Genomic DNA, 25,874 nt, shown 5'->3' with positions numbered 1-25,874 from the left:
GTCTAATATTAGTGCGTATTATCTAGGTTTCTGTAGTGATCGAATATGGATCGAAAGAACAGTTGCCTATACACGTATGTTGATCATGTGCCGTCGAATTTTCCCTATGTATCTACACTGTCCATCGTTTCTTTAGCATATTATTTGTTGCTTCAATATTGTCTCTCAGAGTTCAAGAGATACCATGATGTCTAGCGTTGATTACAAAGTCTTTTTTTTCTTTACCAATTGGAATTTTACACGTATAGAAGCTTATTAGGCATCAACTGTCACTCTTTCGTCCAATCCACAGTTGACTGTTTGTAAACAAATCCAAAGTAATCTGTTTTATGTTCGTCGTCCACCTCCCTTATATGTTGCACAATCCTTCTCGTCATAGAGTTGTCCTCTCTACACCACTTCATATAATCCAAGTTTTGTGTGTGTATACCATCATCCATAGCCTCAAGTTGAGATTTAGAATTGAGTAGAAGGGGAGTTTATCAACGCGGGAGATGATGTGTAAGATTAATGAGACATTGATCATTGGGGACATCATGGCTGTGGGCTTTATCATATGTTTTCACGGCTTTGTTCAAGCTCCTCTTAAATCTAGGACGCATGAGGTGGCTTGCTCACACAATATTATAAAAAAAAGGATATGATTGCATTTACTGCCTGCTGATGAATTGTTGCTTTTTGCTTGATTACCTCTACTGCCGAGATCTTGCAAATGAATATATATACATATTTTTTTTAGCTATTTTTTTTTTTTTGGCCTTTGTTTAGCTGAATCTTATACAGTCTTGAAGTATCTTGTGTATCTTTTGGAGGGGCAATTCTCACCATTTTTCACTAATAGAAAGAAAATGAGATGGGGTTAGGCGTTGTTCAAGACCCTTTCATTTGTTTGGCTTATAAGAAACGTCATGAATACTTTTATTTCGACTGACATACAGCAGATGTGACGCTATTTGTTTATATGTTATTGTGAGAGGCTCGGCTTTTCAGGGGTGAATAAGACGAATGTAGTACTCGAACAAATATGGGGATTTAGATAAAAGTAATTGAATTACTTATCAGGAAACGTTTGTGGAGAAATGTGATACTCTTATATGACGTAGATATTCACCATATGGATGAAATGGGCGCAAATTTATTTGGGCTAGAGATAAGTATAGAAATGAAAAAGATCTTTAAGTTAAATTGCAAGGCCGGAACGTGATTGAGAACTTTATGTTTTCGTATAGAAAGTGTTTTCTTGTGGTAAATAATGACTTTCATAGTGGCGAGAACTTAACATTGCGTAGAAATGAATTATCAGCAATAGTGCTTTACAGATATGAGTAACTTCTTAAGAAGATATAGGTACAAAGAAGGACATAATCTTCACTTAACGTAATCTTTCATAACACAGTATGCAGTTACAATACTTGATATCTACACACAGTAGAAGGTTAGAGGATTGGTAACTGAGAATGCATGGTTTGAAAACGAAATAAAGTTTCTTGTATTGTTATGCGTGAGATTGAGGGTCACAAAGCAATGTGTAGGAGGCTAGGATGGTGGATGTGGCGTGACTGGGATGAGTTGCCAGGCAGAGTGAAAGAATCATGAGGATTACGTCAATGAAAAGGGAGGGAATAGTGTGAACCTCGCGTAAGATGAAGTTTGGTAACAAAGACGCTGTCTGTGACAGAGGTTGGGATATTGTGTGACAGGATGAAGGATCTATGGTCTTTAGTGCACTTAGAAGTGTGCCGAAGGAGGTCATTGTCAATTTAGGCGAAGATAGACATATTTGAAGGTAGGGTGGCCCTAAGAACATTGCGTGGTTGCCAGTGTTGGACTGAATACAAAATAAGGAGGGTGGACCAGTTGGAAGAGAAATGCAATAGGTTGATATATGGCGTGAGACTAAGTGATTGTGTAAGGATTGACAATGTAACAGTAAGCAGTGTGATTGAGAGAGCTGACCAGGTTGTGCTGAGCTTTATCAGATACGGAGAAGATGAGGAAAGAGAGAGATTGACAAAAATGATGTATATGTCAAAAGTGAAGGGAGGAAGGAGGATAGGAAAGTCAGAAGGAGATAGAAGGAGGAAGCGAAAGGGTCTGGACATCCAGGAGTAGGTGAGAGGTGAGCACGGGATAGAATAAATTGGATCGATGTGGTATACGGAGGGCGACATGATGTCGCTGGGCTGAACCATGCTATCTTAGAAAGTGGTCATGGTAAACCATGTAAGCCTTAGCTTTAAATGGATGTCTGTGGTTTCGGTTGATTATATATGACATCTAGAGAGTGTATGTATGCAGATGAGGCCACACACACACACACACACACACACACACACACACACACACACACACACACACACGCGCCAAAAGAAACGATACAACAATACTGTATTCCTACACCTCGAACTTCAGATTCATACGCTCACGAAAATCGGCGAGTAATTCTGAGGAAACGAAATCGTACATTACAAGCTTACGATTAAGAAAAAGCTATGGGCTGAGTGCGGTCGACAGTGGAGATAAAAAGGAAAACGTGTCTCGTGTCACATACACTCTGATTGGAGGGGAAAATATACGTCTTAAACAGGAAAGGGGAGACGAAAACTTAATTCAGGAGTATATATATACATATATATAACACTCAGCGTTCATAGGGACAGTATGTCTGATTTCAAGGGGTATTATAGCAAGATTAATCATCGATGATGAAACTATTTGATTATCATAAGAGGTTTCAGTATGTCATCCTAAGAGAATCATGATAAAGAGGTTTCAGTATGTCATCCTAAGAGAATCATGATAAGAGGTTTCAGTATGTCATCCTAAGAGAATCATGAAAGGCAAGATCCGGCAGTTTGAGGATACTGTGTAAGTTGTACGGGTTGTGTAATATGGTGACACGCTCCCTCTCTGTGTTCCATGCCCCGCCAAGGTTGGAGAGGTAAATATACCGACCCCCACACGTTGTACGCCTCCACCCAGCTCCCTCCACACGCTGTACGTCTCTTTCCCCGGCTCCCTCCACACGTTGTACTCCCTTTATACCTCCCTTCCCTCCGCCCCCACAGCGCTCCCTGCATCCACACCATATGCTGAGAGTCCCTTTTTTTAATTCTACCCTCAGCTGACCCTGTTATACGTTGAATTACGCTCCTAGCTCACCTCCACAATGGTGTCACCCTTCCCTCCAGTTGCCCTCCGTGCGTTGTGATTCTTGACCTTATCTCCCAAGCGTTGTACCTTAGCCATCCCATCTATTTTGCTCCTGTTATCCCCCAGCTTCCGTCATTCGCCGTGATCATGTCCCTCAAGCCTTGATCATATGTACCCTTTGTGTTCTCCCACCCGGCTCCCTGTCTCTCCCATCACCGCCACTACCTCCTGTAGGGTAGGCACAGACCTTCCTGACGACAATGGTTGCCTTTTTTGACATTCCTTAAGGTCCAAGTATACAGGCATCATCCCCCTTAGAGTGGGGCCTTAATGAATATAGGGCAGCCAGTGTCGAGGGCGGAGTCTCATTGACGTCACGGACAGGGTAACCGCGAGGGGCCGAGAGTTGTTGCAGACTTTCAGTGGGATCCATCGCCTGCTCCTCTTCATGTGAACAAACTATCAGATTTTCAGTGGAATCTGTCACTTTAAAGCAGTCCGTTCTACGAAATCTCCAACAAAATATGGGGATTTAAGAGAAACAAATATATATTTTTCCCTTGGTTTAAAGATAGTAATTTTGCTTGCAGACAATCTCACAATGTTAAGTAGGCTTTTTCCCCCCAGTTAAAGATTAAATTTAGGATTTAAAAGGAGGAAACTGGCTGGTTCTCCTGAGTTCATCAGCTGGGTCGGCTCCTCGCTCTCTTGCCTTAACCAGAATAGTTCTAATGTATTTAGATGTGTTCTCAATTTCGCTTTTATATTTGTTAAATATGTAGCATATTCACGTTCTATTTTTGTTGTATGTTTGTGTGTGTGTATATATATATATATATATATATATATATATATATATATATATATATATATATATATATATATATATATACAATACATACATACATACATACATACATACGTACGTACATACATGATGCATACACTATACAGACTTCCATAAACATAGTATAAATGCTTACATACATGCACATACTCAAACGCACATGCCTACACACACACACACACACACACACACACACACATTTTTATATGCATATACACTATCATCAATAATTCTTATAATTTGTTTTTCGCTGTTTTTAAAGATTTATCTACGTTATAGTTTTTATCGTCAGATGTAAAGACAAAGCTGACGCTGTTTTGTGTATAACCTAGATTTTTGTTAGTCACATGTTGAAGACCATTACAAATATATATGTGGCCTTAGACACCTGCCTTTTTACTACATATTGGGGCATAGACCATACTGAAGAAAAAAGAGAGAGAAAAAAAAAGAATCATTGAGAATCTTAATGCCAAATTGAAAGTACCAGTAAATTCTTATTTTGAGTAAGGAATTAGATAAGTATAACTTCAAAAAATTCCAGCCATGCTAATTATCATGTTTTCTTCTCTTCATCCTGACAGATCCAAAAGGTAAACCTGTGGGTAGGACTCATGACGCTGTAGCTCACCTGCGCACCAGTAGCATGTTCGGACTAGGCTGTGCGCACCTCTGTAGGCTCAGCACCACCACTTGCCCAAGCTGCGCAAGTCGAGAGACCTTTTCCATCGTTTAAAAAAAAAAAATCGGGCATTATTATCGTTTTTCCATTTGATCGAAAAAAAGGATAAAAGGAAATTATAATATAGTTTCCATTAATGAAAGGGGGTGACCAAGGCTTTATTTATTGGAATTATGCTATTATACTTACCTTGGAATCCGGCCACATCCCCTCAGTAATCTAGGTTAATAAGCCCACTTAAAAGGGGATGGAAAGAGGGAAGCTGTGTCTCGACTTTCGCAACTAAATGACGCAAGACTTTGGTTTAGGTTGCACACACTCAAACTCTAGCCTATGACTGCTTCTCAGGGCATCCAACCCCTTACTTCCTAGTAACGGAGAGAACCTTCCTTGTCTCTTGCACTCGGCAGCTTATAGCTTCAGGACAGCTCAAGAGCTGCGTTACTCAAGGCTTGTGTGGTCTTGTGCACTGTATTGTGAATCTAAAGTGTCCTTATTGGTCCTTATGTGTCCTTTGCGTTCCTCTTACCAACCTCCTTTCTGCTTGGCCTTCTAAATTGTCTCTGGTTTTTTCTCGCTGACACTCCAGTTCCTTTGTCCTCCCTAACAATTATGAGAAGTTATGTGGTCTTCCCGTGGAATATTCTGTATCCCATGCTCTCCTCATCTAAATTCCTGTATCCCTTTTTTTGCCCAACCAACTCTCGTGTTCCTTGTTCCTGCCACTGATCCTCCTTTGTTCTATGTTTTTCTGCACTAACTCCCTTGTGTCCTTCCTTAATCCCCCTCTGACCTTGTGTTTATTGGCCCTTACACTGACCCAATTATGTCTTGTATCCATCTCTTCCTCTTTTTTTTCTTTTCTTCCTTGTCCTCCTCGCCAGATTTCCTCTGGTCCTTACTATTGATCGTGTGTTTCTTCTCCTTGCGACCATCCCATCTATGTTCTCTGTCAGTTCTACTAACCACTCAGTGTCCCTTGTGTCTCTCCTGTTATCACATCTTTGTTCCCTGTCTAATGAACCGATTTTCCTGTATCACATTTCCTTTTCACCAACTTTCCGGTGTCCTTCTTACTTCCTACGAACTCTTCTGTGTTCCTTTCCCTTCCCTACCAACTCTATGTCCCTTTTCCTATCTGTCTACTCTCATGTGCTTTTCTCCCCTCCTGCAGGCTCTAATGTGTCCTTTCTTTCCGTCAATTCTCCTGTGACCATTTCCTCCCTACCCACTCTTCTGTATCCTTTTTCCTTTCTAATAACTCTCCTGTGTCTCTTTTCCTTCCTACTTTCTTCCTTGTGTTCCTATTATCACATATACTTCTCACTGTGATGTCCCCTTTTTACATCTCACTTTCCCTTCCGTGCCATTCGTCGTCTTTTAGTCCGACCTTTCTGTGTTCTTTGGACCTCCTAGTGACCATTTTCATGTATCACTTGTCCTTCCTATAAGTCCTCTTATGCCCCTTGCCTTCCCCACTGATCTTTGTCAGTGGTTATGTTGCATCCTTTATACGTATATCCTACGGATCCTTCTGTGTCCCTTGTACTTGTCATCGGACCTCCGACTTCCTGCTGACACTTCAGCATGATCTAAACTTCCCATTCGTCAGTGAAATTCGCTAGCTTCCTCTATTCGATTTCAGTTGTCACCGGCGGCGTCTCATCACAAAATCTTCTCTCGTTTTCTCCACTCGTCTCTGTCTTTCTCCTCTAAATCAGGACAGCCCGACCTCCCTCCTCCCCTCCATGATTTTTCTGTCGCTCACTGCCACTCTGTAGTTTCGTCCTTCAACTCTAAAGCCACTTTTGTCTCCTTCTTCCAGTCACTTTTATTGCTGCTCTTCATTCTTATAGCGACCTGCTGTGTAACATTCAGAGTGCCCGAATAATTCCCTAGATAAATCAACCCATAATCAGATGCAGTATGATTTTGTCTTTGATCTAACGCCCACACTTCCATGTCCCCTCCATGAACTAAGTGTCTCAAGGATGATCCCATCGTCTGAACTCCCTGTGACCTTTTTTTCTCTCTTCCCCTCCTCAACCTGCACCTCCTCCTCCACCTCCGTCCTGCCCTTAAATGTTATAATTTGTTACCTCATGGGCTTATTTGCCATTTGCTTTACTTCCTCACTAGCCAGTATGATGGTTCTTTCCCAACTGGGTCTTGATGTTTCCCCCCCGTAATCACTGCACTGAGCACTCACCCGCACATGATTCCCACACCACTTTTCTCTCTCTCTCTCTCTCTCTCCCTCTTTTCCCTGACTCACGTTCGTGATACTCTCGCTCACTACGTCCAAATCTGCGAAAGTTTCATCAGTATGCCGTTCGTTGCGTCCTTCTCGGCAGCCTCGGGAAACGTTTTTGACTGGTTTGATAATCTCCCGGGGAATTAGAACCCATCCATAAGGATGTTTTTTGTTTTTTTTTCAAAGTATTCCATATTCTATAACGATTTTTCCATGTCTGGAGATGATTTGCTCTTCTGACGGTGAAGAAATTAAAAAACCAAGTAAAACGTTCGATTTCATGTAAAACGTTCGATTTGGCAACAAGAGGGAAAGAATGATAATGATAATAATGTATGACTTGTGATTCTTTAAAGAGAAACATATTATGTTTGCCAGCTTTATCTCTCATCCTGTATTGGCGTTTAAAATAATTCCTTGAAAATGATGGATGGCAATGTGGTCTAGACGAATGGAAACGTTTTCATAACAGAAATCCGCTTTTACATATATATTCCAGCTGGCGAATGGGGGTTTTATGTCCTCGTGTCTGAGTGCAGGCGCGTTATGAACGTTCAGATAATCCGCTTTATGAAGGGGATCTTCGTTCTTACGTGCAATACTGAAAGCTGCCGATATTCAATGATCAGTGCTGCATTTCCTTGACCCAAACGATATAATTCAAGGAAAATTACACATATCTGAGGCAAAAATAGCAGTGCCTCATATCAAAGATTTTAAAGATGCACGCGCTCTACTTTTTACCGTACGACTTGATGAAAAACGCAGAATAAATCCCTCTTGAAAACTTAAGGTAGGGAGCGTTTTAAAATGATTCTTACGACGACAGAAGGCCGCATGTTTTAAAATGTCTGCTTTAGTCACAGTGTTATACATTCCCAGACGATACTGAAGAGGGAACGTTCTTCGCTAAGGTCATGTAAATATTAATCTTAAAGATTATAGCGTCTTAAGATTTAAGACAGTCGAGCTTTTCAGTAGGATTACAGCGATCTATATAAAATACAATCTCTCCTGCTAACGATTCTTGTTACTTGAGTATTTCAAGTTGGTCACACGTGATACGAAGTGGAAGATTATGCTCCAGATGCGTATGAACGTATCATAGATTCTTCTCCTCTGTCTTGGGTTATTGGTATGAGAACAGCTGCTCGCTTGCTTTACTGCTCCAGTCTCAGAAGCTGGCTCTTAACACAGGCAGTCTCCACCCCTGTGGGTAATACGTTCACCATTCAAGGTGTGGTCATATTCTTCGAACTGCCACAATCACTTGGCGCCTTCAAAGCTCATCTCTCGTAAAATCGTAGGCGTTCGATTTATCCCATCAAATCGTTTATTCTCACTCGACCCCGAGACAAACCTGTATCTCTTCCAATTTTAGTAAATCATTTCAACTCCACGAGTTTAGTCTAACAGTAGTAAATGCTGAAGGTCCATCAAGCCTTATTCTTTAATTCCTAATAACTCTTAAAAGACTTCTATATGGATTGTTTAACATTGGACACCGATAGCTTCAACGTAGGTGAGCAACTTTGGAAATCGCAACACTTCAGCCCCATATGCACCAATACCTAGTAATAACTCCGTGTGTTATAGTACTTCCTTTGAATAACGAATGCATGCAGAAGCCTTCCTTTTAAACTCTTTGTTTTGTATGTTGTTTTGATACTGGTAATCATTTAGCTACTGTTGCCCTGAAGGATGCGAGGGACTTGCTTCAAGAAATGGCCGAGAGATAGTAAAGATAATCTAGCACGAGATATTAGAGTATTTTGCATTATCTTGTCTTGAAATTTACACTTTTAAGAATAAAAGGTGAAGCTTCAGATCCCTTAATCAATGACGTAAGAGCCTTAAAGTTTTTCCTGATCAAATCCTTCATGGTACTAGATATGAATTTTTTTTACCCCTCCATAGTTGAGCCCCCCTAGATGACTATAGAGAAAAAAAAGATATATTTGAATACATAAGTTTTTTCTTTCAATTTTAAGTCAATTCATGACTACAATTAGAGCCTTATATACTTAAAGAGTGTATCATAGCTCCTGCCAGTTGCTGAAAAAAAAAAAAATAGGGTAGATTATTATTTTTTTTTCCTATCAGTGTTATGAGATAATGGCTTTAGGAGAAGTTTCAGTAGTCAGAAGTTAGTATTGTAGACATCTCAGTTCTGAGGCGTTGTTAAGGAATAACCAGACCTGATCCAAATGACAGTGTCCGATTTCTTGATCGTCATACTTTTTTTTCCTGTGGCCAAGGTGGAGATGAAAGATTATAAAGAGAAGAGTAAATTCCATTGCTATTTTTGTCACTAGATGTTTACCTTCGTCAGAGCAAACGTTTCAGACGTTGACCAAAGGATTCTGACCTTGACCTTCACAAGGGGAGGGAACGTTAGTTCAATTCACAATGGGGGAAGGAAATCTGCATTATTTTTGGGGGTCACAGACCCTGGAACTCCAGTGATAAATTCTCTGCTCCCTGGTCATCGGACGAAAAGATGAAGAGGAAAGAAATTTAGATCACACTGTCAGGAGGATTACCCTGGGCGGCGATCGACACAGATTTTTTGGCATAGGTATTCCTCCCCTCCCTTGCCCAGGTCTTCCCGACCCTCCTGTGAACGTGCAGGTGGAGCCGGGGCCCCAGGATGGCTCCCTCCTCGTCTCTTGGCTGCCTGTCACCATCAACAGCACGGGAGGCACTTCCAACGGCGCCCCTGTGACTGGCTACGCCGTGTACGCGGACGGCAAGAAGGTTACCGAAGTGGAAAGTCCAACAGGTCAGTGGCACCCGAGATTGAGTAATAGCCAGGTTATTTTTGGCGTTGGGTTTCGAGGGATCGGTCCAAAGAATAATCTGTCTCTTCCTTTGTCTCATATTTGTTTCCCATCTACACAGGGTGGATCAGGGGGCATAAATGTATCCTTTGTTGTTGTTTTGAGATTTGGTTTTGCAGGATTGGGTTCCCTTTAGTCCTGCAAATCCCCACATGGTGGCAAGAGGTTCAGGAAATTGCTTAGGACCAGATTTCCTTCCTCGCTATCCTTACAGAAGGCAAGATAACCTGTCTTTAAAAGAGGCTATCTTTTAGACGGCGTTTGCTATAACCACTTTTGATTCAACATGCCACAGAAAAATTGGTTTTGAAAAACTATTAACTATTAAGGGATTGTCCCTAGGATACATCTTCATATACTTAAGTCCCACCCTGTGATTTACTGTCATTTGTTAATGTTTGTTATCTAGATATCGCTTGACAGTGTTGAGGTAGCTCTCTAGTCTCAAATAACCACTGTAGACAAATTAATTTATAGAAATGATACGAATGTAATAAGAATGGTAGTCAGGCTAACTGTAATTTCACTGTATAGTTAGTACATGATGATACGAACAGATGAAAGGGGCACTAGGATAAGTTTTAAAGCCAGTGTTCTTTTCTCTCTCCCCCTTTTCAGACGACCACGCCCTTATAGACCTGACGAAGATCCCGGGGTTCGAGCCCAAGCAGGTGACTGTGCGAACCAAAAGTCGGGACAGCGTGTCGGGTGACTCTGTGCCTAGTCAGATCCCTACTCACTTCGCCCGTGGGCGTGGCCGAGGCAAGGTGGGTCTTGTGTTGTGGTAGCTCCATCATCATTAACTTTGATGGATAGCTTGGTTCTTTAGCTTTATAGCTGTCAAGGTTCTACTTCGTTTGTTCTTCGTTTAAAGTTGGGGTTCTTCGTTAATCACAGACGTCTTTGTTGCTTGTTGTGTTGGTTATCATAGGCTAAAATCCTTTGTTCCTCCACTGTCTATAACTTTTTGTCTACGTTCTCCTTCGTTTGATATTAAATGAGTTGTCTGGCTTACGTGTGAACAAATGGTGACCTGAGTGAATGGATGGATTACTTTGATGATTCTTGTCTGTGTCTCTTGGTATTGGAGTCAACACTGTAAATGATGCTTATCTTTGTTTCTCTGAAGTGCCTCTTGAATGTCAGAGACTCGAGGAACCCACAGACGCCTACATAACTTTCCCTCCTCCATCCACTCTCTTTAAGCGAGTTAAATGGTTGCCTAGTAATGGCCTAAGTCTCACTTCTGAGCATAGTTGTACCCTTCAAGAATTTTCCCCCCCAGCAAGAACAGGAGACGTAGGGCTAACCACGAGTGAAGGTTTGACACCTATATCATCCTTAGGTCCTCAGACGGTCTTTCATGTCGACCAGCACTCAGCAACCAGGTCCCACGCATCGACCAGAATCCCCCACATAACTAGGCAACGACCAGACTACACACACTACCAAGTCCATTTCAACGACCAGACCTCACTTATCGACTAGGCAACTACCATACCACACACAAGGACCAGGCCTTATACTGCGTCCAGACCCTACGCGACCAACAGGTCCCATACAGCGACCAGACCCCCCACAGAACGATCAGATCTCACACAACGACCAGACCCAACGCAACGACCAGACCCAACGCAACGACTAGGTGTCACAACTACGTCTCACCTAGCGAACATATCAAACAGTCACGACTTACCACCCAGCTAACAACTACCAGACAACGACAACCTACCACAAATCGACCAGTTTTGCCGTACAGCGCCCAGGTCTTAATCCAGACGCATGAAATTCACTTCATGGTCCAGGAACTATTTCAGAACTCACGAATTCACCGAAGTTGCTTGAGTGGATGGACACCCCCTGGTGATGTCCGTCATCACTACTACCACCACTCACACCACACATTTGATACACAGCGAGAGCTCCCACACAAGAGAGTGACCAAGTGCCACACATACCAACTTTTGCCACGAAAGAAAGACCATCCGTCATACAAGGACGAACCACTTCATAACGAATGACTCGGTTATACGCACGCAACGACAGACCTCACACAACGACAGACCTCTCACAAAGACAGACCTCTAACAAAGACAGATCTCATACAACAACAGACCTCTCACAAAGACAGACCTCTCACAAAGACAGATCTCATGCAACAAAAGACCCCCCACAAAGACAGACCTCTCACAAAGACAGATCTCATGCAACAACAGACCCCTCACAAAGACAGATCTCATACAACAGACCTCTCACAAAGACAGACCTCTCACAAAGACAGATCTCATGCAACAACAGACCCCTCACAAAGACAGATCTCATGCAACAACAGACCCCTCACAAAGACAGATCTCATACAACAACAGACCCCTCTCACAACGACAGACCTCTCACAAAGACAGATCTCATACAACAACAGACCCCTCACAAAGACAGATCTCATACAACAACAGACCCCTCACAAAGACAGATCTCATACAACAACAGACCCCTCACAAAGACAGATCTCATACAACAACAGACCCCTCACAAAGACAGATCTCATGCAACAACAGACCCCTCACAAAGACAGATCTCATGCAACAACAGACCCCTCACAAAGACAGATCTCATGCAACAACAGACCCCTCACAAAGACAGATCTCATACAACAACAGACCCCTCACAAAGACAGATCTCATGCAACAACAGACCCCTCACAAAGACAGATCTCATGCAACAACAGACCCCTCACAAAGACAGATCTCATGCAACAACAGACCCCTCACAAAGACAGATCTCATACAACAACAGACCCCTCACAAAGACAGATCTCATACAACAACAGACCCCTCACAAAGACAGATCTCATGCAACAACAGACCCCTCACAAAGACAGACCTCTCACAAAGACAGATCTCATGCAACAACAGACCCCTCACAAAGACAGATCTCATGCAACAACAGACCCCTCACAAAGACAGATCTCATGCAACAACAGACCCCTCACAAAGACAGATCTCATACAACAGACCTCTCACAAAGACAGACCTCTCACAAAGACAGATCTCATGCAACAACAGACCCCTCTCACAACGACAGACCTCTACAACGACAGACCTCTACAAAGACAGACCTCTAACAAAGACAGATCTCATACAACAACAGACCTCTCACAAAGACAGACCTCTCACAAAGACAGATCTCATGCAACAACAGACCCCTCACAAAGACAGATCTCATACAACAACAGACCCCTCTCACAACGACAGACCTCACACAGCGACAGGTCTCGCACAAGGACAAGCCTGGGCAGTCATGCGCAGTAGCGTATGCATTAAATGTCACGTTGATTATTCGTAATGAGTCCCCACCATTCGTCATTTTGACATCATTTGGGTTATTTACGGTTATTTACTCTTAGCCTGACCTTTTCAGGGTCGACGACCTAGCTGTTGTACCTCGGAATCAAAACGTTTGACCCTATCGTAGTCATAATTTTGAGGCTGTATGATAATTTTGAGGCTGTATGATGATTTTGAGGCTGTATGATAATTTTGAGGCTGTATGATAATTTTGAGGCTGTATGATAATTTTGAGGCTGTATGATAATTTTGAGGCTGTATGATTTTGTTCAAATAGTCTTTTGTAAACCCGATCTTTTCATTATAATTATGTTGCACAATTAATTTTTTTTATCATTTGCTTCTGTAATGCACTTTTGATAATTTCCTTGTTCTTCTCCTTCTCTCAGGCTGTAACACTTCGTTATCTTATCGTTTATCTAAACTTGGTTCTTCCTATAATTATTATCAATCCTTTATTAATCCCTTTCTCCTAAATTTCACTCATTTTCTTCACTCGTTTTCTCTATAAAAGTAATTTTCTCTAAGCTTTACACCCGAGTCTCATGCATTCGAGTTTTTTTTTCCGTCCTTCCTCTCTTTCTTTTAAGTTATTCTCCCGCTTTATATTTTTCCCCCTTTTTTTTTTGGTTCTGTTGTTCAGCTTTGCTTCCCCTCCATTTCAACAGTGGCAAGATGATGAAGGTATGTTGCATTCAGACTTGGATCGACCCTCGGAGTTGTCAGACATAGCTGAGGAGAGTGAGACAGAGATCTCCGATGAGGTAATTTAAAAAAAAAAAAAAGGCTTTTGATGGCTTGTACCGACGTTGGTTGTCTTGTATTATATTTCTAACACTGACTAGTACAGATACTGTTACTAGTACTAACACTAAGACTGATCCTAATACTAATACTCGTGCTAATACTGATAAAGTACTAATACTAGTACTGATACTGGTGCTAGTATTAGTATTAATGGTAAAACTAGTACTAATGCTAATACTAGTACTAATGGCAATACTAATACTAGTATTAATGGTAATACTAATACTAGTACTAATACTGATACTTGCACTGATAGCAATACTAATACTAGTACTAATGACTATACTAATACTGGTGCTAATACTAATACTAGTACTAATGGCAATGTTAATACTAATACTAATACTAGTACTAATAGCAATACTAACACCAGCACTAATACTTTACTAATACTGATACTAGTACATATGGTAATGTTAATACTGGTACTAATACTATTACTAATAGCAATACTAATACTAGTACTAATGGCAATACTAGTACTAATACTAATACTAGAACTAATACTAATACCACTACTACTAATGCTGTAACTAATACTAGCACTAATGCTAAATCTAGTACCATACTACTAATACAGATTTCTGCCTTTATTTCTTTTCAAAACACATCTTCGTGAATAAAACATAAGAGAAAAAGGTAATGATTATCTATCTATCTATCTCTGTGTATGGAGAATATATGAACGGAGGGTAAAAATTTATATAGCCTTTTTAAGGATTTCGATTCAACTGTAATCATTATTTTTCATTTAAAGACTCGTTTCTGCAACCAGGGTGGATATACGCGATTGACATGTTGCCAAACATTGCGTCATTGTTAATTTACGAAAGCATTTAATACAAAGGATTCTGAATGTTTGTCTAGGTTTCACATGAGTGTCAGTTTTTTTTTTTTTTTTTTTTGCCTATGATTCCCATATAAACGCTTGTTTTGATCCTTAGGCTAAAGCTTGAATCAGTAGCTCATCACGTGAGGCCAGATGTTCGCATTGGTAACATATGTTCGCAGGCAATACTGTGGGTGACCTGACACGCTGAAGCCTGGAGTCATTTTCGTGGGGGCCTGTAGATCAATATCGGTAGGGTGGAGGGAGCGGAGGAGTGGCAGTAGGGCGTCCGGGTTCCTGGGGGGCGGCGGGGAGAGGAGGTGAGGTGGTGGGGTGTGTGTGTTAGGGGGTTCCTGGGGGAGGGTGGTGGTGAAGGGAGGGAGGTGCTGGGGGAATAGTGGGGTAGGAGGAGGCAGCAGGTGTAAGCCTGAGCCGGCAGTGGTTGCGGGGGCCTCGGCCTGACTGCTGATGTAAAACCAGTTCTCCTTTCTTCGTAGGACATGCATGCCGATGGCCATAAACCTGGCCCGCATCATGGCCTGCCTGGGCCACACCACGGCGGACCTGGTGGCCCGCACCACGGCGGACCTGGTGGCCCACACCACGGCGGACCAGGTGGCCCACACCACGGCCCCAGCGGTCCTGGGAGTCTCCGGGACAGATTGCTGGGACGTCGAGGGGTCCCCGCTCCTGGTGTCCGGTCCGACCACATGGACCAGACCATCTTGGAGCACGAGGACAACCTCAGCGATAAGGAGATCTACCCAGGCCACCAGCAAGGGCAACAAGGCCCCCACGCCCAGATCCCGGCCATAGGTGAGTATTACCACACCCACTAAGCCCACCTGCGGCACGGCACGGGAGGAGTCGTGGGGGACAGAGCCGCATGTGTGAGGGGCGCGTGCGGCACTGGCACTGTTGGCTGAGATGAATCCCTCACCGCACAGCTGTTGCTGCTGCTGATGCTGCTGCTACTACTACTACTACTACTGCTGCTCTACCGTAATCTTTAACCGCTTTGCTTTACTTCCTCCTCAGTCATGCTGTTTTATAAGCTCCTCATGAGTTCAAAAGTTTTTCATTACACTTAAGGAAGAGACATATATATATATATATATATACATGTGTAAACTGCTCATGTCATGCCTGCTCAAACTGATCCAAATATTGAATGAATAACACTTTGAACCTCTTGCCATATTTATATGTATAAAAAGTTCCGTTGATTAGACCTAATGTCATATATTCATATACATATGAGGTTCCGTAAATATAGAGTTTAGTTATTGTTTTTTTTCATTTGGTAAAATGAATAAGAGTTCGATCTTTTTTTTTCTCTCCCCCCTCCTCTTCCTCCCCACAACCTCCCTTCCCACTGTGGCACTTGGCAGGCCCCACGAGAAGTGGTCTGGCCAGACTGTCAAACTCTTTATTCAATACCATAGGGCAATTAAAAGGTAAAGAACGCACCTTCTCCTTCATAACATAATGGAAATTGTACATAGTTTGAATGGATTTACCCCCCAAGCAATCCTTAGACACTGTAAGAGAGAGAGAGACTTTTAGACATTCGTAAGTCTTATTGTTAGCTGTCTTACAGTATGTAGTGAGTTCCAAAACTTTTTTGACTTGTAGTCTTCATGAGACGTGTTTTTGATGTATGCTTTATTTTAATCATTAGAAAAAGGCGTGAGATTTACTATCATAGAGTAGTTGTATATATATATATTTATAAACATGTAATTTTGAGAGCTCTCACGTAGATTTTTAAATCAAACTCTTAAGGACAGAATACAGTCTCAGAAAATGATAGTTGATGATGCCATGTGAGCATAATATAGGTCACCACTTTTTTTTTTCTAATAAGTTTTGTACTTAATGGGCCAAGATTTTGGAACCAGAGGCCCATATTTTCATCCCATGTTGATTAGTTTAATATTTTTCGCCTTGAAAAATCGTGATGACGTCCTGTTATATTTTTTTTTCCCTAATACATCTTACACTTGCTATGTGCTACTTTTGCAGTCAACGCTACCATTGTGCATTATACTTTGGCGTCGCTTATTCATGCCAGTGAATGTTAGAAAGATGTAGTCCTTTTTCGTCTGTCTGCTAGCTTGTGGAGTGTGTCTCTCTCTGTGCATACGTGATTTATCTGCAATGTTCTCATGGTTCTTTGTGAATAGATGATGTATTTACAGATCAAATGCACCTCTGTGTGTTGCAAACTGTGCCTGCAGTGTGTGCTAAGATTCGTGTGCCTACAAAATGTGTCTATATAAAGTACATGTTTCAAACTGCATAACAATGCATACTTCGAAATATCTACTGTGTATGCATAATACATTTGAAGTCTTATATAAACAGTGTATGATGGATACACAGGCGCATTATGGAGACATTCATGTATTCACATTCTATAAACTTTGCCCTATTCAGCTCTGCATGTCGTCTGAAAGGCAAAGTCTGCACTTGTGAGTGAGATGTGGCGCGCGCGCGCGAGTCTGTGTGTGTGTGTGTGTGTGTGTGTGTGTGTGTGTGTGTGTATATAAGATAGCATACGTCTGTGTGTATGTCACGCACACGAGTGGCTACATGACCTCCGTGGGGTTAGAGTCCATCATCAGCGGTTGAGCATAGCCGACCGACACAGTCTTTGAAGACAATAAAGACACGGATGTTGCACCGTGTGTGTCAAAAGTCATGGTTATCTAAGGTCAAGGGTAGCTAAGGTTAATGTTACCTGCGATCAAGGGGTACTAATGATCAAGGGCAAGTGTACATATAGGTCGTTGGTACCTAAGTTCAAGGATGATTAACGTTTAGAGTACCTAAGATCAAGGCACAAAAGTTCATTAACGCTGTAGAGAGAGGTTCCAAAAATCATTTTCAGTATCTTGAGACATAGAATATATCTATCATGATTTGTATATATAATCATCGAATGCCATAGAAACTTTTCTATAGAGTAGCATATATATTTCAAAAGATAATCCTACTAGAGAAATTTAGCTTTGTGTATCTGTAACTAGATTTTATAGAAGTAGGTGGATTGTAGATATTGAGAAATCCTTTACTAATATTCTACCAAATGTATAGATAGTGTATATTATCTTTATCTACTTACTAACTGTATGTATGAAGAGTATTTTTATATTGTATAGATCAACTATATACATTTATGGGACCTTTTTTTTTTTATAGAACAGTGGACCGGGCCTTGTCTATTTTTAGGCACTGATATTTTTCTCTTGTATTTTTCTCTGTATCTGTGTGTATATATTTTACTTTGTACATTTTATGTCTGGATTCTCAACAGTTTACTTAATATTTTTTTTTCATTACCTTGTTCCGTTGATTTGTTGCATTATCATTATAGATATATACCGTTTTTGCATATATATATATATATGTATATATATATATATATATATATATATATATATATATATATATATATATATATATATATATATATTCCTTTTTTAAGCCAATTTTTTGCACTTTTTGCAAATTTCATCTTTGTTAGTTCCTAGTCGTTCATACTTCATGTTGACGTGAGATGAGTTTCTCTCTCTTTTCTTAAACCATTCATTATCATTTTAATTACTCTTATATCCTTAATTAACTCCATTATTCGCATGTGTTATAATATGGTGATTTTTTTCTTGAATGAATATTTCCTTTTTGACTTTTCAGTTGATATCTTAAAGACGTTTCCTTTTATTAACACATTCCTATATTTATTTGATTATTTTTCATTAATTCTTTTATTTATCTTAATTCTTTCTTTTTCAATATTACTACTTTGTCTTATCAGTTATTTTTCTCTGCTTGGGTTCTGCTACGCCTGTCTTACATCAGTGTCACAGACTACTGGTTTTTCTTTTATCTTTTATTATTTTCAATTTTATCAAATTTACGGTCTATCTTTCTCTCATAATTCCCTAGTTCACCATTCCATGTCTTTTTCATTCTTTAATTGGGCCCAGTTAGCTGTGCAAAGATTTTATATTATTTTCCTTTTAATTTCAAGATTTTTGTTTTCCTTGATTATTCAAATCATGACTTTTTTCCAATTGTAATTAGTTCCATCATCTGGTCTTCGTTCCTTATTGACTTTCTGCTGTGTGTCTTCATTTATTCCTCTGTAATGTCTTTGCTCAATTTTTTCTTATCCTCCTGATTTATTCTTCTTGTTTTATGCAGTCTTTTTTATGATTAGTTTGTATGCATTATTTTTGTCTTGTTTGGAGTATTTGATTTCGGTCTCCTCTTTATTTCCCTTCTTACTTTGTACATTTTTTTTTTCTTTTTGACCTTCTCTGTTTCATATTTTGGTCAATTTTCACCGTTTAAACATATTTTTCTTTTTGTGTATGTGTTGTTCGAACTAGCATTTTTGAATGTGATGCTTATATAATACCCATAATCATAGGACTAATTAACATAAAGGGATCCCCACGAGGTCATTTAGTCAATGTTTGTCTAAAAGAATTTGCTGATCATGATCAGTTGATTGGAGGGGAAGAGCGAGTCGCTTTTTTCCATTCATCATTGATGTCAATTGACTCAATTCTTTCAATTGTCAATCTCCTCCCTCCACCCCCCATTTCTTATCTTGGTCCTGGTCAGTAGTCTTATCATAACTGTTGTAGAAGAAAAAAAAAAAATAGATGCTGAGGTTGTATTGTTATCTTATCAGCCATCTGTATGTTTCTCAATACTTCTATCCTGAGATACATTTTTTTTTTCATATTCTAAACTGGCTTTCAAGAATATCACACTCTCATTTTTTATGAAGACATAATTTTTTTTTCATATATATATATATATATATATATATTATATATATATATATATATATATATATATATATATATATATATATATATATATATATATATATATATTTAGCACTTTTTTCATATCCTCCTCAAGCTCTGAATCTTAACTATGGTCAATCTGTGTCTTCAATCATTATATATATATTTTTTTTTTCTTAGTTTTTTACTCTTTACCTCCATGTTTGTCAGAGCCTGAACCATCTCTTTCCCCTCCCAGGAAGAGGCGTCTCCCGTGTCCGCCGTAAGTATCAAGACTGCCTCCAAAATCCTTAGGACTTACAACAGCCTTTAGGGTTTCCTTTCTTTTTTTTTTTTTTTGAGGGTGGGGGGCGGCTTGCTTGGTTTCCTTCAGTTTTGTAAACTTTAATTTTGGGGTGGCTTTTTTTTTTTTTTTCTTTGGTTAAAGCTTCTAGAGGTTCTATTTTTTTTTTAGTCTTGTGGCTGTTTGAGGGTGGTTTTTGTTATTAGAGATTCCTCTATTTTCTTTTTCTTTTTTCTAGGGTCATGTGTCTTGAGGCTGTTTTGGGATGATTTTTGACCTCTATAGAGATTCTTTTTGAAGGGTCATGGGACTTGAGGCTATTTTGGGACTATTTTGACCTCTATAGAGCTTCCTTTTTAAGGGTTATGGGATTTGAGGCTATTTTGGGATGAATCTAACTTTCAGATATTTCATTTTAACGGCCATGCATGGGACTTGAGGTTATTTTGGGATGATTTTAATTTCTAGACATTCCTTTTTGAGTATTAAGGGGCTTGAAGTTATTTTGGAATGATTCTAATTGGTAGAGATTCCTTTCTGAGGGCCAAGGGGCTTGAGGCTATTTTGGAATGATCATAATTTCTAGGAATCCCCTTTTTTTTTTTTTTATTGCTATGGGTCTTTAGGGTTTTCTTTTTGCTGGGGTTTTACTTCAGTTCTGAGGGAGTTTGATAGTAAGGATAAAGTTTTTTTTTTTTTTTTTTTGGCTACAGTTCTGAGATTTGTAATCTGGAGAATCATGTAAGTTTCATTTTTGTTTTTTTTTGAATTCACTGAAAGTCTATGAATTCTTTTGGCGGTTTGGCAATGGGTCTAAGCTTTGTAACAAATAGGTCTCATACATTTTAGTTATGGTCCTGGGTTGCTTCTCTTTAGTGAATACTTTAGTACAATAGTTCTTTGAAATAAGTTCATTGGGGTATTGTCTTTGCTTCAAGGTCATTGGGATAATGGCTTTGCTTCAAAGTCTTTGGGATAATGTCTTTGCTTCAAAGTCTTTGGGATAATGTCTTTGCTTCAAAGTCTTTAGGGCACTATCATTGCTTCAAGATCTTTTGGGGTAATGTCTTTGCTTCACGATCTCTGAGGTAATGTTTTTCTTCAGGGTCTTTTGGGGATATATGCTTTTTCGAGGTCTTTGGAGTTAATGCCTTTGCTTTAGGGTCTTAGGGGTAATGTCTTTGCTTCGAGGTTTTGTGGATAATGGTTTTACTTCAAGGTCTTCGGGGTTATGTCTTTGCTTGAAGGTCTTTCAATTGATGCTTGTTGGTTAAGGTCATTGATGGAAGGTCTTTGGATTAAAGTCCTAAGACTGAAAACCCCTGAGTTGGGATTTTCCTGCTCACCTTTTACGATTTAAAATGATTCAATCATGGTAATTAGTTTTAAGATATCTGGGTTGAATATTAAATGATACGTACTTAAATCAAGTTATGTAATGTAGATTAATGAAAGTGTCATCTATAGTCTTTTGGTCTTAAGTTTTAGGTGTTTGAATTGGTTTAAGGTTGCTGGGGAGAAATATTTGTGGCCTCTTTAAGATACTTAATCAAGATCTTTGGTTCATTCCTTTTTCATAGAGTCTTTTGATTAAAAATCTTTGAGCTTGGATATTTGGGTTGCAATAACAAGTGCACTGTGGTACTTTTGCTGTATCTTATTATGGACTTCAGGATGTAGCATAGGATTTCTCTCCTCTGCTTTCGACATTTGGGATAACAGGTTTCAGGCTTTGGTTCTTTTAATCTAGCATATGGATCAGGTTTTTTTTTTCCCAATGTCTTTCATTCTATTAAGGCTTTGCAGTATGCGAGAGCTAACTATTGCCCTATGTGTTGTGTACTGTGTATGAGATCGTAATATAAATTCCCTGTTAGGTTCGAGAAACAGTACAACTGACTTGATTAGGAAAGCAGTCCGTAGTTGCATCTTTTGGTGCCATTGAGATGAAATCGATTCGCAATGAATATTATCAGTCGTCAAAAACTTAAAAAAAATTGTTCCTGTTGGTATAACGATCCATTTTGTAGACACTGATTAGATATGTTCTATCAAATTGTCAAAACTTTATCACTCTTTGAAAAAAACCCTAAATTTTAAAGCTATTTGCCGGATTCTCCATAGTTCCAAGCGTTGGAATCTATGAGGTATATATTCACGTATACTGCGACTTGTATATTATCATCCGAGGTGTAGTCATGTGCTGAAATAATTGATGGTCAAACAAGGATTCATCAACAGAATTATAAGAATATGTCAACTCTTTTAGTAAACTCGAAAAAAATCAGTTTCTTCGATCCCTTCCTTTCTCTTCGTTGAACACAGTTTTTAGGTATATATATATATATATATATATATATATATATATATATATATATATATATATATATATATATATATATTTATATATATATCACAACATACCGCGATCATATTAAATCATGAGATTCGATTCCCCTAACCATTTTGATCCTAGGATATTAAGTTACTCTTTCTCTCTGCCACAGTCCTCAAAGCTCTGCCACAACGTAATCTTTTGCATTGGTTGGTTGGCATCCTGACAAAGATTTTTATCAACTCCCTCTCTCTGTGTGGTAAAAAAAACAACTTAATCCTCAGAAACCACGTTGCTGTGAATGGCCCTGTGAAGATCTCCAAACGTTTCGAAACGTTTTTGACTTTTTTCGGCTACTAGGGTCAGTTTTCCCAACAGGTGTCTGTGGTGTTACGTTTATAGGAGACTGCTTCATTTCGTGAGTTCTAAGTGGTTAGTGTGTTGGGATGTGGGATATTATTATCTGTCCATCATCTATTAGGGTTATTCTCTCCCATGCTCGTCCGTTTATTTTGGTTCAGCCTCTTAATCTCATCTCGCTCTTTTACTTTGTAGCTTCATTCTTCATTACAAGTATTCGATTTAGCCTTAATAAGTCACTCTTAAATCTGTATGCATTTTTCACTCTCCAATTGTCACTTTTACCTTTGACAATGCATTTCTATAACTGTAAATACCCGTGTCCTATCGCAATCACTCATATTTTTTTTTCTAAATCTTTAGAACATTCTGATGCAAATTTTCTGCCTGCTTTTGACAATAAGGATGTGTGTCTGTTCCCTTTACCTCTTGTTCTTGTTAATGTCATGCCTTCACGTATTTCCCTCCAATTGCATCGATCCTCACCACAGACCTCCAATTGACGAGCCAGTTTAACATCCTCCACTTTGTATGCACACCCTCCCCCACATTCTGCCATCAAACGAACTGCACAGGGACAGCTCATAGGAGCACCCTGTGTACGGACCCCAAAAAAAATTTGTAGTAAAATCTATTCACACTTTTGGAGGAGGCATAGAACCTTTATGAGGGTCAAACAAGGCTTTTGAAAAGAGGCAGAACTGCTTTTTTCAATAGATTTTTTTCTTTTTTTTTCTATATAGCTCGGAACCTGTTAAAGACTCTTTAGTAGAAATTCGCATGGTTTGGGACAGATTTTTCACTCACCATCACCACCCCTCCCTCACCACAATAGTAGTTTGTTACAGCACAGCACGCCATTTGTTAGCTCCCACACCAGAAAGACAGCACCTGTAACATGAAAAAAAAAGATACAATCATTCAGCTACACATTCCTCAAGAACTCTGACTATGTACCGTTTTCTGAAAGGACTAAAGTGGACACAGAAAAAAAACAGTAAAACTTGCTCATGTTTCGACAGGTAAATTAAAGTTTCAGAACATTGCTACAGTCAAACTTGCTCATGTTTCGAATTAAAGTTTCAGAACATTGCTCAATAATTATTAGTTTATACACGAGCGCTTCATTTCTTCCAGTCTGAACCTGGTATCAGTATCAGACAAGGTATGATCTAAAAATGTTATGGACTAAATACTGATCATGAAAGGTCCATCCGCCAGTAGGGTTTCGGATCATATTGGATTAACGTTCGATACTAAACCAGTTATGGCGCAACCTTATAGCATCTAGGATGGGACATACACGTCTTGGGAATACACATGAGGTAAACTGCTGAAGCCCTTGCTCGTGAATGCACGTGGGACTTAACGATTAGTTGATTATACAGAGTAGATGGTAAACAGAAACCTCATTCGGAACAGCACGCAGACACACACACACACACACACACACACACACACACACACACACACACACACATCAGGAGGTAAAGTACAGTTCTTTGACTGGGGTTCCCTTAGAACTAAAGCATGTTGATCACACTAAAACAAGAACACTTTCTTGAACAAAGTTCATAGGCTCGTGTAAGGCCTTGCTGAAACCACTGGCCTTTCTTGTATTCAGATCGTGTTGCCACTATCAATCATTCCCTCTCCTCATAGTTAGTCTGAGATCTACTCCAATAGCTCACTGTGGAATGTCTTGACACTCTTCATCATCACACTACCTACACCCTACGGTGGATTGATCCCCCTCGAATCGTGGAAGTAGTAGTTGTTGTAGTGGTTGTAGGTGCTAAAGGCGAGGCGGCGATACTGATGAGTTCCTCTCTGCAGAGATAACCAAAGACAACGAGAGTCACGGCACAATAGAAGGCTTCAACGAAGAAGACTACGACGTCGGGCCGGGTGGAAGGGGCCGGTTCGACCCCCGCGCCTTGCCTCCCCGATCGCATCAGGAGCGAGGTCGTCCCCCTCCGCCACCTCACCAACATCGGCCTTTGCCCCGGGACGCGCGAGAACCACGCGAGGGGCGCGACCCCCGCGAACTACACTACCGCGAAGGGCGCGATCCCAGGGACTTACCGCGAGATCGACGGGACCCACACATGAGGGAGCCTCATCCTCCAAGAGACCCCCGCGACCAACGAGTCTTAAGGGACAGGTACGAGGGCGAAGGGCACCACCGAGGAGGCGAGTATGGCCGCGAGTATGGGCGTGGCGAGGGGCGTGGGCGTGGCGGCACCGCACCAGGCGGGGACCAACACACCCGCATTTTCGTGGCGCTGTTCGACTACGACCCGCCCACGATGAGCCCGAACCCCGACGCCTGCGACGAGGAACTAGGTTTTCGAGAGGGACAACTGATCAAGGTGATCGGCGATAAGGACCCCGATGGCTTCTACTGGGGAGAAGCTGGTGGTCACTCCGGCTACGTCCCTTGCAACATGGTCTCTGAGGTGCAGGTTAGTGCTATAGGCTTCTTCAAGTTCTTCTGTCACCCCTGGTAATGACGTGGAGGTTAATATAGTGACTTCTTCTCCTGAACTCAATTTATTCTCTGTCTCAGGTATTACCTTGTACTTTCGATCAAAATATTTCTACTATACAAATGTCCAGTGCTTCAATTTTCACTCAGATTACACAAAATATATATATGAATGTACATAGGAAACTATACGCAACATACAGCTATCTTTCAGCCTTGTAGCGTCCATCTCCCCTCCTCATATCTGTCTTAGTCTAGCTTGTTTACTTGTAATCATGTAGGTTTAAGGAGTGATCTCTGTCCGAAAGAGCAGTTTTGGGATGGTTTATGGACGTCTTAACTGTATGGTCTCATTGAGACGCATTTGCAAGCGTGTGACGAGTGTCTTCAGTGCTTTACAGACAGCGTCCTCTCCTTCAGGTTGATGACGAGAGGGTAGCGCAAGAGCTTCTGAAGGAGTCTGAGAGCGGGAGACGACGCCGGGATGGGTCGGTGGGTCGCCGTGGTCACCAGGGAGATCGATGGGGGGACATCTACGCCAACATGCCCGCCCGCAAGATGATCGCCCTCTACGACTACGACCCCCAGGAACTCTCGCCCAATGTTGACTCTGAGGTAGGCGAAGTCGTTCCCTCGTGTCTCACTCCTGTTGATTGTCTTATGTTTTTTTTTTTTACGTTCGCGTTATGACTCGATTTGCAGATTTAGATCACACCATATTCAACCTCGAGATTTTTTTTTGCTCTTAGAGTATGCTTTCTCAAGGGGCTGAAATGAGGTGTAAAATCGTGTACTATTCAGTGAACAGACTATACCTATTGGCCAA

At 40.5% G+C, this 25,874-nt stretch overlaps 1 protein-coding gene across 1 annotated transcript in view; it reads left to right on the top strand.

Moving 5' to 3' along the window:
- Positions 1 to 25,874, top strand: part of Rbp (RIM-binding protein) — a 293,718-nt gene that overhangs the window by 213,567 nt on the left and 54,277 nt on the right. The window contains exons 25-32 of the mRNA XM_071679462.1: positions 9,539 to 9,718; positions 10,395 to 10,543; positions 13,789 to 13,884; positions 15,254 to 15,572; positions 16,148 to 16,213; positions 19,821 to 19,844; positions 24,397 to 25,025; positions 25,469 to 25,663. Of these exons, the coding sequence (XP_071535563.1) occupies positions 9,539 to 9,718; positions 10,395 to 10,543; positions 13,789 to 13,884; positions 15,254 to 15,572; positions 16,148 to 16,213; positions 19,821 to 19,844; positions 24,397 to 25,025; positions 25,469 to 25,663 (1,658 nt within the window). The remainder of the gene's footprint in view (positions 1 to 9,538; positions 9,719 to 10,394; positions 10,544 to 13,788; positions 13,885 to 15,253; positions 15,573 to 16,147; positions 16,214 to 19,820; positions 19,845 to 24,396; positions 25,026 to 25,468; positions 25,664 to 25,874) is intronic.

The sequence above is a fragment of the Panulirus ornatus genome, chromosome 30 (genome assembly GCF_036320965.1).
Source record: "Panulirus ornatus isolate Po-2019 chromosome 30, ASM3632096v1, whole genome shotgun sequence".
NCBI classification, from domain to species: Eukaryota; Metazoa; Arthropoda; class Malacostraca; order Decapoda; family Palinuridae; genus Panulirus; species Panulirus ornatus.
This window is presented reverse-complemented; position numbering and strand designations above follow the sequence as displayed.